At 31.8% G+C, this 15,237-nt stretch overlaps 1 protein-coding gene across 3 annotated transcripts in view; it reads left to right on the top strand.

Annotated features, from left to right (window-relative positions):
• The window catches only part of LOC134720956 (arrestin domain-containing protein 17-like), a 78,786-nt gene extending 64,080 nt beyond the window's left edge, over positions 1-14,706 (top strand). For all 3 annotated transcript variants that reach the window (XM_063583575.1, XM_063583574.1, XM_063583573.1), the window contains exons 4-8: positions 6,435-6,655; positions 7,805-7,999; positions 9,637-9,846; positions 10,862-11,030; positions 11,754-14,706. In XM_063583575.1, coding sequence (XP_063439645.1) covers positions 6,435-6,655; positions 7,805-7,999; positions 9,637-9,846; positions 10,862-11,030; positions 11,754-11,941 — 983 coding nt within the window. In that variant the 3' untranslated portion in view covers positions 11,942-14,706. The remainder of the gene's footprint in view (positions 1-6,434; positions 6,656-7,804; positions 8,000-9,636; positions 9,847-10,861; positions 11,031-11,753) is intronic.
• The last annotated feature ends 531 nt before the right edge of the window (positions 14,707-15,237 follow it).

Here is a 15,237-nt window from a genome sequence, read left to right as displayed (position 1 = left end):
TTGTCGTTTTTCCCAAAAGTTTTGAAGTTGCACATAGGAAGTAGAGCACATTAGGAATCCTTATGTAGATTATTATCCCCTAAGCTTTTGGCTAAGATGTCAAAGAACAAATGTATGAAATATCTAATCGCCGAAAATCTCTAAAGACAAGTAGTTACGATTTTCCAAATTGCAAAAGTCGTAGGAATATTGTTTGTTGTCAATACGTAGTCAACTACGTATATAAGATCAACTGATCACGCTGTTGGCGGCAATTTTGAATTTAAAAGAAGACGAAATTTTCTTATCTTTTCAATTTGGACGCAGGGGTTCAAATTAGCGGTGGTCCGAGGTCTGCGACCTTCCACTTTTGCAGTCGGACTTTCTTCTTTGTTACTAGCTATGCACGACATGCCCGACATACCTCGAAAGAATATAAAAAAATAACTTTGCAAACATTTTTACCAAAGTTTCCTAATAAACGATCTCAAACTTATTTTCATCATTACTATTCATGACAGCGATGTTCAATTTGTTAAACTGCTAGCTTTATACATAAAATCGCCGATAAATAATGTGTAAATCCGAGTAAAATCGTATCTCACTATCTGTCAAAAACAACATTGACACCAAAATGGCTGCCGCGAGATTACAATATCAGATCCGATTCCGGAAGCGGATAAGGGAAATCCCGGATTTGGCTATCAGCTAAATAAATCTAGACAGGTCACAAAATACATCTATGCATGGTAAATAAATATAAACACTAGAATTGAAAACCAAAAGACATATGTAAAAGAAAGAAAAAGAAGAAAATATTTTGTACACCAATTTTAATGTGAAAATCCAATACATTGTGACAGCTGGGAACAGTTTATCTAGTAACAATATACCATATAGTGGGTTATTTTCGCGGGTGTAAAATTTCGCGATTTTCATTGAATAAGGTATACGAACAATTTTGGCGGTTATTATTTTGGCGGATTCAACATTTTAACATTATCTTTGCATGTACACTTTTAAATTGGCGGAATTTATTTTGGCGATTTTGTTCTATCCGCGAAAATAAGGGAAAATTTACACCCCGCGAAAATAACCTGCTATACGGTATATGTTCCTGGAAACAGCATTATTTTTTTTTATATCAGTGATAAATGTTGGTAATGCATGTTTAATGCTTTTCAAGTTAAACATATTAATGCAATTTCAAGGGGTATTCTTTTCTTCTCAATTTTGATAGGTCAGTTAAAATAGCTGGAAGTTTCTTATATATGAAAAAAGATGTGGTATGATTGCCAATGAGACAACTAACCACAAGAGACAGAAATGACCAAAACTTGGTAACGGTCAAGGCCTCCACCCCTTAACCATATATATTCATGTATGGTATGGCAAGCCGTTGTGGAATTTATTCCCTATTTATTAATATTAAAAAATCATTTATTAATATTAATAAATGATTTTTTAATATTAAAAAATCATTTTTTAATATTAATAAATCGAATTTTTAATATTAAATAATACGCTGATTTTTTAATATTAATAAATGAATATTTAATATTAAAAAATCATTTATTAATATTAAAAAATCATTTTTTAATATTAAATATTCAGTCTGATTTTTTAATATTAATAAATGAATTTTTAATATTAAATAATACGCTGATTTTTTAATATTAAAAAATCATTTATTAATATTAAAAAATCAACATCAATGTAACCTTAGCGTTTAATATAAGGCAAATTAATCAGTATCTGTCAAACGCTTTAATGATGATTATTAGACAAGTCGGTCCGTAGAAATTTTGGAGACTAGTCTATGTTAAGTTAACTCGGACCATCTTATAATATCGACCCTGACAAGTATTTTAGGAAAGATTGAACTATTTAATGATTATAAACTATTAAATATTAAATGATTAATTTAATTTTCTTTTAATAGTTTCTGAACTTGCCAAAATAAAAGCGTTTTAGGGACAAAACAAATTGACAATGACCGATATTTGGCAAACATACCACAGTACTATGGTTAAATATTCTGCATTGCCCCTATCAGAGCTTTGAAAAGATCTGTTCATATCAATATTTAAGTTCATGAAAAAATCAAAACATAATTAATGTCACATTCAAGTGTACCACTGACTAAATTCTCGATCAATTTATTTACTTGGGTCGACAATTCGACATAAGCGATTTAAAAAAATATATATATCATGTATACACTAGTAAGCATTAGTGAATGGAGTATTGGATATAATAATATGTCATCATATCTCCCTTTATATAGAAAATATAACTAGAACTTTCGTTCAGATCATTTCGCTTCTATCAACAATCGTAGAATAAACCTCAGCTTAGTTATAAGTAAATGAGCTGTATTAGACCGTTGTTTTTCCCGTTTGAATGGTTTTACACTAGTAATTTTGGGGCCCTTTATAGCTTGTTGTTCGGTGTGAGCCAATGCTCCGTGTTGAAGGCCGTACTTTAACCTATAATGGTTTACTTTTAAATTGTTATTTGGATGGAGAGTTGTCTCATTGGCACTCACACCACATCTTCCTATATCTATGTAACGACAAATTATTCGCCAAAAGAGAAGCTGTTCATGTCCCTCTCTGGAACGCGGCGTAAATTTAATTTTTACGTAAGGACTTATTGAAACCTCAATTACACACATGTTTTTTTGTTAATTAGTTGCTGGTTTTCAATTAGCTGCCCACTTGGTCTTCATTCTACCTATATAAAACCGTGCCAAATTTGGGCGTCCGTTTGGCTGTACAGGATGTATACAGACGCAGTCAATTCAGGTCAAAATGGTGATGTTAAATCGGATGCATGATGGAGAGAGAATGCCACGCTCTCTACACGTTAAGAAACTTGCAACAACTCTTTGAGGGGTTCGTAGGTGGTCAACTGAAATTCTAAATTTCTGTTCCTATCCATTAAACCCTCATTTACCAATGCATGGGATTTCCAAATTCCCAGACCTTCGTCATCAACGACCCCAATTACAGGACCTAGCTTCCTGTTATCTTTATCATTATTTGGATTTTGTCCTGAACATGCATGAACTATTTGCCACTGGATGTTAAACAATCCATCAATCAATCAAGCTTTCTTTGAATTTCTTAAATTTTGTTCGAAAGTATGAACAGAATTCTTCGCGAGGCATTGACTGTGTGTATATCATTAGTATGTGTTTGTGTAGCCAGGGTCAAGCTCGTCAATATACATGTACTTTCAATTGACGTATATTAATTATTCACAATCAGAAAGAAAGAGATGTGAAAATACTGTATAAGTTTATTTTTTAAATCCAAGTCTCTGATTCTTAACATTTTTCAAAGAAATCTACATAGTTTAAACGCAGACCGCGAAGTGGTCACGGCAGAAACAAAAATATTCTCATTACCGTTTGCTGATCTTTGCTCAATATGGAGTTGGAGTAACAAGAGACTTTATTTGTACATTTAAGAAAAAACAAAACTTTATTTTTCAACTTGTTATTTTTACAATAATTGGCTGATTGTCGGATAAAAGCAGGTGTTTCGTAGATGTTTTTGTTATTCATATTTTCCACCGATCTAGTTCAGCTACATGCTTGCAGTAAGGTATGATCATCGTAAATAAAAGCGCTCAAACAACTCTTATACATAGGTGGCGTATTTATTAATATTAGAAAATGATTTTTTAATATTAAAAAATCAATCTGAATATTTAATATTAAATATTCATTTTTTAATATTAAAAAATAAGACCATTTATTAATATTAATAAATGATTTTTTAATATTAAAAAATGATTTATAAATATTAAAAAATGAATATTTAATATTAATAAATAGGATCTATTTTTTAATATTAAATATTATTTTTTAATATTAATAAATCGAATATTTAATATTAAAAAATGATTTTTTAATATTAGAAAATAAAACCTATTTATTAATATTAAAAAATAGTCATTTTTTAATATTAAAAAATATTTATTAATATTAAATATTCGATTTATTAATATTAAAAAATAATATTTAATATTAATAAATGAATTTTTAATATTAATAAATAGGGAATAAATTCCACAACGGCTTGCCATATGTATGGGACAATATAAAAAATCATATGAAAAAGAGATGGAGTTCGTGGGGCCACTCTACCCCTTTCTGTTTGAGAATTTATAATGGTCGAGATCCACAATCTTAAACAATATATATATTTATGTATGGGACAATATTACAAATCAAATGAATTATAAGGGGACCCTATGGTCACTGTACACCCTCCTGTTTGAGAACTTGGAAACATTCGAGATCATCACCCCTTAACCATATATACTCATGTATAAGACTATATAACAAATCAAATGAAATATAGGGGAAGTCCCTGTTGTCACCCTACCCCTCATGTTGAAGAACTTTGAAACAGTTGGGATCCCCAACTCTAAATTAAATGAAATATAGGGGGAGTCCCTGCAGTCACCTGATTGAGAATTTGGAAACAGTCGAGATATAGGGTAAGTCACTGGGGTCCCCCACCCCCTCCTGTTTGAAAACTTGATAACGGCCGAGATCCCCACCCATAAACCATATGTATTCATATATGGGACAATATAAAAAATCAAATGAAAAATAGGGGTAGTCCCTAGGGTCACTTCACACCCTCTTGTGTGTATTTTTAGAACTTGTAAAAGATTGAGATACCAACGACTAAACCATATTCATTCCTGTTTGTCATTTCAAAAAAGATTGAATGACATACAAGGTCAATCTCATAGGCGACACATATGCATATCACTTTGCTAGACCCTAACATCTGTCATTTAATTCCAAAACTTAGACATCATGGCCTTGGGGTGAAGGTGGGAGTCATTTGCATTTACTAAGGACAGGTCAGTCAGACCTCACCATTGATCCCTGTAGTAGTAAACATTTGTCTGATTTGTGTCTCATAACTGTTGTACTGTAGAAAACAAACTCTATTTTCTTTCCAGGGAAGCAATTAAGTCCATTCATACTTTTACATGCTCGTACTAAAGTCAACTTGAACTACTAACAGTCAACTGATACGAACAATTACGATCAACTAGAAGAACTGCAATCATTGCAAATTTGTACCACTGCTGACCATTCGTGGTCATGTGCGTTGCTATTGAAAACCTTGATAAAATATGAATTATGTGCCTTAATGATTAATTCATTAAATGAACATAAATGTACAATTATATATGAATGTTTAATATAAAAACGAAGATGTGGTATGATTGCCAATGAGACAACTATCCACAAAAGACCAAAATGACACAAACATTAACAACTATATATATATAGGTCACCGTATGGCCTTCAACAATGAGCAAAGCCCATACCGCATAGTCAGCTATAAAAGGCACCGATAAGACAATGTAAAACAATTCAAACGAGAAAACTAACGTCCTTATTTATGTACAAAAATGAACGAAAAATTAATATGTAACACATAAACAAACAACAACCACTGAATTACAGGCTCCTAACTTGGGTCCAAGTTGGGACAGGCACATACATAAATAATGTGGCGTGGTTAAACATGTAAGCGTGACCCCAACCCTCCCCTAACCTGGGACATTGGTATAACAGTACAACATAAGAACGAACTATAAAAATCAGTTGAAAAAGGCTTAACTCATCAGATAGACATGGCCGGGTACTTATACATCCCAACACAAAAAGACACAATGAACAGATCTGAGAGTACTCGCAGTTATCTGACAGCTAGTTTAAAGCCACTAACAACTAATAAAAAAATCATGCCTCTAAGACTAATGTTTGTTCTTTTAAATCTTTAAAAAAAGTTGAAGCAAGATTGCCACAGGTTTCATAGTTATGTTTTCCTTGGTTTTTGGTTTACTGCCTACAGTGCTTACAGTGCTTTAATTTTTTTTTTGTGTTATTCTTATATATACATGTATATAAAAATAACTTATATATACATGTGTAAGGCCGTTAGTTTTCTCACTTGAATTGTTTTACATTGTCTTATCGGGGCCTTTTATAGCTCACTATATGCGATATGGGCTTTGCATTGTTGAAGGCCATACGGTGACCTATAATTGTTAATGTTTGTGTCATTTTGGTCTTTTGTGGATAGTTGTCTCATTGGCAATCATACCACATCTTCTTTTTTATATTAATCAGCTTTTGTAAATTCTGAGATTATTGTAGGGCTTTTATCAATGCAAATATTGCAACTGGGTGAGTATCACAACAATATTATAAGAACTGGCTTCTTATAACTGAAAATAGACCTATCTGTATGCTGCTAACTATGTAGATAATTTTAAAAATCACAATATACACTGATATATAAACTCACATTTTGGTAACTATAGACTGTTTTTGAAATTTATAAAAAAAACTAACTTCTCGATGTAAAATGAGTGTTCATAAGTGAATTCATTAGATGAATATTGTTTTACAGAAGATACAGGGGAGTCAGTGAAACATCCACAAGGAGACTTTTCTTATCCATTTTCTGTTCAGCTTGGTGCAGATATGCCTTGTTCTTATGAAGGAAAAAAAGGCTATGTCAGATATTGTTGTGAAGCAGTTATTACACGACCTTGGAAGTTTAATGAAACATTTAGAGAACCATTCACTGTTATACGTCATCTTGACTGCAATGAATTTGCAGATGCATTGGTAATATATTTCTTTCTTCATTAAAATATTTTATAATGCTTGCTGCCAATGTAAAGTTTATAAGATATTGGTGGCTCCAACATGTTCACATCTGACCTGCAACATTGGGCGGGGTAGGAGGATGTTAAGAGAGGTGGCAACCTGATGTCTCACTTAAATTAATCTGCTTTTTGTTACCTTTAAAAAATTTAAAACCTTACTTGGACATGTTGAAAGATTTTTATTTTGTCTAACATTTTGTTAAAAGTGAACTGATGACCTTTAGCAATGTTTAGCATTTTATAAGCGACCTTTCAACCTAAGGGGGATCTCTAATGGAGTCTTACATTGATATTACATTTTGTATAATATAGAAATAATAATTGTTACCATCTTCTATGACTGAAAAATTACTAAATAAGTACCAATGGCATACAAATGCTGAACAGTCTTTCATTCTGAAGTCTGCAATTGGTTAAAATTATGTTGAATCAGGACGGATTAAGAATTGGTACAAATGTGAAGGGGGATAGGACCTTTATCAGGACTCCAGGATTGGGTATTTTTAAGCCTAGGATTTCGAGATAGACCCTTTCAGGATCTTGGAATTTCTATATTCGAATTTCGGGACCTTAGGATTTCGTTTTTTTAAACTAGAGATTTTGGGATTTCGTGTTTTTAAGCCCTGGATTTCGGGATCAGGACCCCTCATAACCCCCTCAAATGTATTAGAAAATGTGTATTCAGCTCCAATAAGACAACTCTCCATCTTAATTACAATTATTAAAAGTAAACCAATATAGGGCAAAGTATGGCCTTTGGCACGGAGCCTTGGCTCACAACTAACAGCAAGCTATAAAGGACCCCATAAATGACTAGTTTAAAACTATTCAAACAGGAAAACCTACTGTTTAAATAAAAAAAAAATGAGAAACACTTATGGAACACATGGCACACCACTAAACAACAGGCTCCTGACATAGGACACGTGAATACAAATACTAGGGTTTCAAAAATTTTAACAGGTGCCAACCTTTGGCCTTAACATAAAACAGTAGTGTAACATTACAACATAAAAAGACACACTTTAAAATAAAAAGACAACATAAAAAGCCTGAGATGACATTAATTATTACATCAGGTACATTTATATATATATATTTGTTACAGAATCCTATTGCAGACAGTGTTGATCAGAAAGTTGAAGGATTATGTTGTTGCAAGTGTAGTGATGAAGGATCTATGACGGTCAAGATCCAAATCAACAAAACAGCATTTGTACCTGGAGAACCTTTGATCTATGAATTCTCTGTTGACAACAGGAGTCAAAATGTGATCAAAAACATTGATTTTATATTACGCCAGGTAGATTTTATATTACATCAGGCAGATTTTATATTACGTCAGGTAGATTTTATATTGTGTCAGGCAGATTTCATATTATATTATACAGATTTATAGAACATTAGGTAGATCCCTTATTAAGTCAGGTAGATTTCATATTATGGCTGGTAGATTTTATATTACGTCGGGTAGAATTCATATTACATTAGGCAGATTTTATATTAGGTCAGGCAGATTTTATGTTATCGCAGGCAGATTTTAAATTGTGTTTTGCGGAACTAATATATATAACATGAGGTAGATCCCTCCTTGCATTGGTTATATTTCATATTATGTCGGGTAGATTTCATTTTACTTCAGGTAGATTTTTATTCCTCATTTATTATTATAATCCCCCATTTATGGGCATCATGTTTTCTGGTCTGTGTGTTCTTTTCGCTCATTCACTCTTCTATCTGTCCTGCTTCAGGATAAAGGTTTTGGTTAAGCTGGTTTTTGATGAAGTTGAAGTCCAATCAACTTTAAGCTTAGTAAACATGTTCCCTGTGATTATGGTGATGTGATCTTTCTAATTTTAATGCCAAATTAAAGTTTTGACCCCAATTTCAAGGTCCACTCAAAATAGAAAATGATAGTGCAAGTGGGGCATCAATGTACTATTGACACATTTTTGTTTATCATATATCTGGTATTAATAAGACCTCAAAATATATTTTTGTGTCATATATTAGTATGATGAAGTCTTCTTTGTTTGCCTCCTCCAAGTTGTCTAAAGTCACATTTTGTTTCCAGATAATAACTGTATGGATCTTTCTGAAATTGTACCACAAGGTTCCAGATCGCTAAGGGAAGACTGGGATTATGTTTAGGGCAGTTGCCTTACAGGTTCAGGAATATGTGGCCATATTGGGTTCAAAACATGATTTTAATATTTTATGATGTATTTAGATGAGTTGTGATTGTTGCAAACTCCATTAGAAATTTGAATTGAGAATAGTTTTGGAATAAGAGAAAGGGGGATGGGTAAAAATTGGGGGAGGGGGGGGCAATTTTTCTCATTTCAGATGTCATAAATAAAAAGAAAATTTCTTCAAACTTTCTTTTGAAAGGTTTAATATTCAACAGCATAGTGAATTGCTGAAAAAATTTTAGTTTCATTAGACCACATTTATTCTGTGTCAGAAACCTATGCTGTGTCAACTATTTAATCACAATCCAAATTTAGAACTGAATCCAGCTTGAATGTTGTGTCCATACCTGCCCCAACTGTTCAGGGTTTAACCTCTGCGGTCGTAAAAAGCTGTGCCCTGCAGAGCATCTGGTTTGTTATAGGTTTGTTTAAAGAGAACTACTTATGATAAGTCAAGGGTATCTGGTATGTGTTGTATTAGCATTAGCACATCTCATTTCCATGGTGAATTTTTAGCCATGTTTCTCCTGTCAGGGTTCATTGACTATGAATATTGCAACTCTTACATGTTAAAGTGTTGCTATTTTTATTTTCAACATTTGAATTATCGAAATAACCAAAAAGCGAGACATATCTCTGTGATAACAGTTTATCATTGTTTCCTTTTCAGTACAAGAATATATATAAAACTTTTATTTATCAATGACCAGATGTAATTAAAGATCTCTCTATCTCTTTATTATTTTAGAATGCGACTTTTGCTGGATTTTCAGACCGTATGCTCTCATCTGGGAAACCTCACTTCCACACCAAGAAAGCCAGTTTTAAATTGTTTAATGAAAAAGTTGAAATACCAGTGAATCAATTTAAATCATTTAAAGGTGCTGCGACAATACCAGCTATTCCACCAACTGGACTAGCAGGATGTAATATCATTGATATTGACTATAATGTGATTGTAAGTTGCTATTTTTAACTATGCTTCTTATTCTGTAAATTCAGAAAGTATTGCCTGGTTTTTATTGGTGGAAGAAGACTTTCAAGCCTTTTAAAAGCCTATACTGCCGGCTGTAAAATCATTGTACCGTTACCAGGAGTGTTGCCATATTCCTTTCTGTGCTTTACAATTTCATAACAAATTTCCCTGCCATTTCCTGACACCTATATTTACAAAGATCTAAGCATCTGCATCATTTAATGTATATGTAAGGCTTGAAAAACAATCACTATTGTAAGTGTTATAATTTCTCATGTTTTAATGTTTTAATAACTACCCTTGTTTATGTAAATTATTATATTTTATTTCCTCTTACATAAACATTACCCACTTGTTTTTAAAGTAGATTTGGTAGTATGCTTGCATGAATTTGGTACCAGGTTGGTTCACCTTGATCACATGTTTACCGTGGGTCTGTCTGCCCTGAGTTCGTTCGCCCAAAGAATCCATTCCACCATAGAGTCTTTTTTGGTGGGGGATGTGAGTGTTGCCTTGTAGCATCATTAGCCTGCTCTTTTTTTCCAAATTTGAAGAATGTCTTTTACGTGCTAGAGATATGGCTCTCTCATTACACTGGTAAGCCATTTATTATCCCCTTCCAATGGACTATCCTCGTTTCTGAAGACCATACTCACAAATTGTGTTGAGGGAGAGCCGAAAAGTTACCTTTTATGCATCTCTTCCACCTCAGATCAGAGCTATCAGCTCTTTGATTAATTATATCTTTGCTAACCAGATTTATGATTTCTATTGGTCACAGTTGTAACTTGCTGCATCCAATCAAAAAGCACATTTAAGATGATCACATGTATTGGGGTAAATCCAGACAAATTCCCCAATAAGTATTCAATAAGATTGTGGTATTTAATTTTGTGTTTTAACATTTAATGAAATTCTAAAATTTTCTGGAAGCAAATAGATTCCTCTAAAAAAAGAAACAATATTAAAGTAATAACTTATTCTTGGTTTCTTGTAGCTCTTTGTTGACAACAGTTTTACTCCAGCAAAGTTTAAAGGGCAAGTGTATATAGGAACCATTCCAACAACTGGAGACTATCAGACTCCAGCCCCTCCAACTACAGATGATAAAGCATTATCTTCTGACGATATTGGGTTGTCTCTTCAGCCATCTGCACCTCATGGATGTAAGTATACATGACCATAAATTCAGGAATAATGGCAAGATTTAAAAAAATGTAAATAATGGTGACTAGATGAGTTTTGAAGTAATAAGAATTTTCATTCTGAAATCTTTTAAATTAGCAGATTTACCTCAAATCATAAAAGAAATAGTTCCTCATTCTTGTTCGTTCTTCCAATATTTCAATTATAAATTCACATAATAATTTGGGAATGTTGAGTTACTCAGGTGTTCTACAGATTAACAATGTAACATATCATTCCCAAGCTGCAATGTCAATGTTTTGTTGAGAGAGTGCAGAGAAGAAGCAAAAAAGCTTCACCATGTGTCTAGAGGCTTTTAATCTAGTTCAATATATATACACAGAAAATGCAAATATCTGCTATTGTTAGTTTCTGCACTCCCCCCTCACTCATACAGTTTCAAGCTTGTAAAAAGTATGTTAAACTCTGTGACAGAACTGATAATTACTTGTTAGACATTATGGAGTAAATTGTACAAACATCTCTCAGATGTGATACAAGAATTTCAGAAGGACTGAACACAGCGCCATTCTATTTTAGGCTAACGAAACCACTCATTTGTGTCACATGAACACATTCTGTAATTACTTTATGTTTTAATTACTGTGATGCTGTTCTGTTTATGTGGTGCAATTATATTGTTTCACGGAATTGAAAAGGAGGACATCTGTTTTAGTGCAATTATTTGTTTGTTTATATTTTAGTGCCACCATCTTATGCAGAATGTGTTTTTGGGAAGGTTGATCTCAAGGAAGATGATGACAAGCACACGACATCATACACTAACTGGGCCCCTGCATACACCTACTATGATTGGAGCAAGACAACAAATTATGGAGGCTTGACACCATCAACTGTTACCCCAGCTGCTGATGCATACAACCATATTTAGACTTGGGTATGTTCTGGACAAGGAACAAATTGATATCTGTGTTAAAGTATTTATCATAGATCAATAATAAACAGATAAATGTTTCCTAAAGAGACCTATTGTGATTCATCGGGTATAAAATAATTATTTGTGCGTTATTTGCATGTGATTAAATACAAGAATGTCATTTGTCAACAGGACAGAAACATAATATAAAAGTTAGATAATTATTTTCCTTGCCGTGATAACATTCTGGTGAAGACTCTCAGGTTTTTTGGCATGTCTATTTTATATAACCTGGTACTATATCACAACACCATACAGATATACATGTATATAGTCCCTTCACATGTCTGTATAAAAATAACCAATTTATAGTCATTGATATATATTTATTCCTTTCATCATACACATTGTGACATATTGTGTATTCAGATTTTGAGTTTGAATGCATTTCACAGAATTTAGTAAAGTTGCATTGTAAGGGCTGATTTAAAACGTAACTAATATGTTAACCTTGTTATAATCTTTAAATTTAGATTTCTTAAAATTGCATCAACAGAATTTGTTTCAAATATTTTCTTATTGCATTTATATATCTATTTAAATGAATTGGAAATATAGGGATCACTGTCTAAATTGTATTTATAAACTTTAGAAATGTAGGAAAAACTAAATTGGATATATTGTATATTAAGATATTTTTATATGACAAAAATGTGAAAAGGCTTTTTACACTTAACAAGGGCATTACCATTTAGTGATATCTGTTCATATGTGTGTTTCTTTCATTTGATTTGTAAACCAATTTCAACTTGTATATATAAATATCTTTGACTTTTTATATTTGCTAATCAGGAAGCTAATGTTTTATTTTGTTAGCTCTGCTTAGATTTTTTCCTATTACATTTTGGTTTTGTAATGAGAAAACGTTATAACTTGCCTGCCATCACTTACTCAAGTAGGTTGTGAGTAAGAACCCTGCACTTAGTAGAGGCATTCTGCTCCTTTCTTAATTGACTATAGGGTTGTAAGGTTTCATACCGAAGGTTAGTGATTTATGAGGAAAATTTTATGAATTGGCTTTCTATACTAAGGTTTGAGAGTTTGAATCTCGCAAGTGGTAAGTGCAATTGGATACAATCTTTATTGACTAGCTACGATTGTCAGTTTTCCTACTGTAGGTTAGTGATTCCCTCAGGTTTTAATTTTGTTATCTCTGCTAAGAGCTTTTGTTTTTAATTTTCGTTTTATATTGAGAAAAAGTAGTGTTTTCTTTGCTTTTGTATATGCAAGAGTAATTTTATCTTGTTATTTTTACTCGGATGTACATTATTTTTTTTTCTTTATTGAAAAATCTATTATAAATAATATATATGCTTGTGACCATTGGCATTTCCTTAAAAGGTTGTCAGATGTCAATGTAATTTCTGACTAATAATAAACATGCAAAGCATATACTTCATGGGGATGAAGTTGCTCACTATGTGAGAATCATACTAATTTTTCTTGATATAGGTAACTTTAAAGTTATTATTATTTTAATGTCTACATTTGTGTTATTGTTGATATTCTTTATTGTAACTTATATATAAACAACAAAGTGCTATTATTGATGTTTACATCTTTTATACTATTGTATTTTCTAAGGTGCTATATATACAGATTACACTTATTTGCAAGTGTTACTCAAAATGGTATTGTTATTTCTTTATTAAATGTTGTTAGAATTTTTAATTGGATGCAGATACGAAAAAAATTGCAAGGCTACAAGGTATGTTCTATTTATCTAATTTTTGTAGATATTTATTAGTGTAGCATTGTGTAGGTCATATATAGATATGAGGAGGAATGCAATGCTCATTAAAATAAATATTAAAGATAGGAGGGTGAACTCATCTGAAATAAACAAAATAAAAAATATACATGCAATAGTTTATTTCAAAATTATCTTTCTTCAATTGATATTGTATTATTTTAATCCTGGTTTACTTCATAATAATATCAGTGGCTAATCCATGGTGGGTTGTGAGGGTTGGAACCCCTTATCAATGCATTTGAATGGGAAAATATAGTTTGAAGACACTCCCCCTTTAAAGATGGCTGGGTTTGCACCCGATTATGTACCATTACTTGCTAAAATGACCCCAAAGAGACTGATGTACAATATAGACCAATGTCAAGTTGATGTTTTTTTGTAATAAAGTGCACCGTTTAACCTGGTTGACTGAGGTTAATACGCCTAATGGCGCCTTAATGGTGTCATAAAATCATCTGTTCTTACTGTGACAAAATAACATTTGTTAATCACACCAAATCTCCTCATTTTTATACTTCACAATTTTGAAAATAAGTTTTAACATGAAGTCAATTTGAACTTCAAGATTTACTAATTTAAGTTTTTGTATAAAGATGGCAGTACTTCATTGTAGTACTGTCAATAATGATTTTATTTATTATAGATGTATTTTCTTTAGATTTGATATAAACACATTTGTTTCATATTGAAAACACATTATGATCCTTTATCACCTTACAATACCTTTAAAATGTTTTATGATAACTAATTTTGCCTTTTTCTATAAATGATATATTAGTCTCATTAAAAAATATATAAATTTATGTAAACTATATGGTTGTTGTATGGTTTGGGTTGCACTGTAGTTTTGTGTCTCTGTATCTTTGTTATTTTGGAATTTTTAGTACTATTATATGTTTTGTTATCTTTATGAATGACTGTATAACCACATTTTGAAAATGTTATAAGAAGGTTTTAGAAGTAATCTTTTCAACCTTTCTTACAATTTACATGAAAAATAAATTCTCTTGTCTGAATGTGTTTGGTTTTTTTCAAATTTATTATGCTTTTATTTGATACATTTCATCCCATACTCGATATTTTTTGCATCCTCAGGCCTCAACTTTGCAATTTTTTTTAGATTCAAATAAATTTGAACTCTTCATAGGCATCAACTCACTAAATCTTGACAGGACCCTCTAATACATTTTTCTAAATACCCCCCTCAAAAGAACATGCTTGTCTTATACATATTTTATCAGTAATGTAATTAAAGGAAGGATTATATAAAGAGCACAAAGTATGATTTATTCCTTGGTTTTGATTGTTATTGGATTATTAACCTTTCTATTGATGAAAAAAATTGAAAAAAAAACAACAAAACTACCAAAACTACTAAATAGTATGTTTCCTGCTATGTAATAGGGATTCATCTAAAAGTGACCACATCTTAAAATTGGTCATGCAATCGTAACCTGAAAAATTCACTTGTTTCACCTTTTACTTTTAAATTGTTTCC

Source organism: Mytilus trossulus, chromosome 6 (genome assembly GCF_036588685.1).
Source record: "Mytilus trossulus isolate FHL-02 chromosome 6, PNRI_Mtr1.1.1.hap1, whole genome shotgun sequence".
In the NCBI taxonomy this organism is placed as follows: domain Eukaryota; kingdom Metazoa; phylum Mollusca; class Bivalvia; order Mytilida; family Mytilidae; genus Mytilus; species Mytilus trossulus.
The sequence above is the reverse complement of the archived record's forward strand: the minus strand, read 5'-3'. Positions and strand labels throughout refer to the sequence as shown.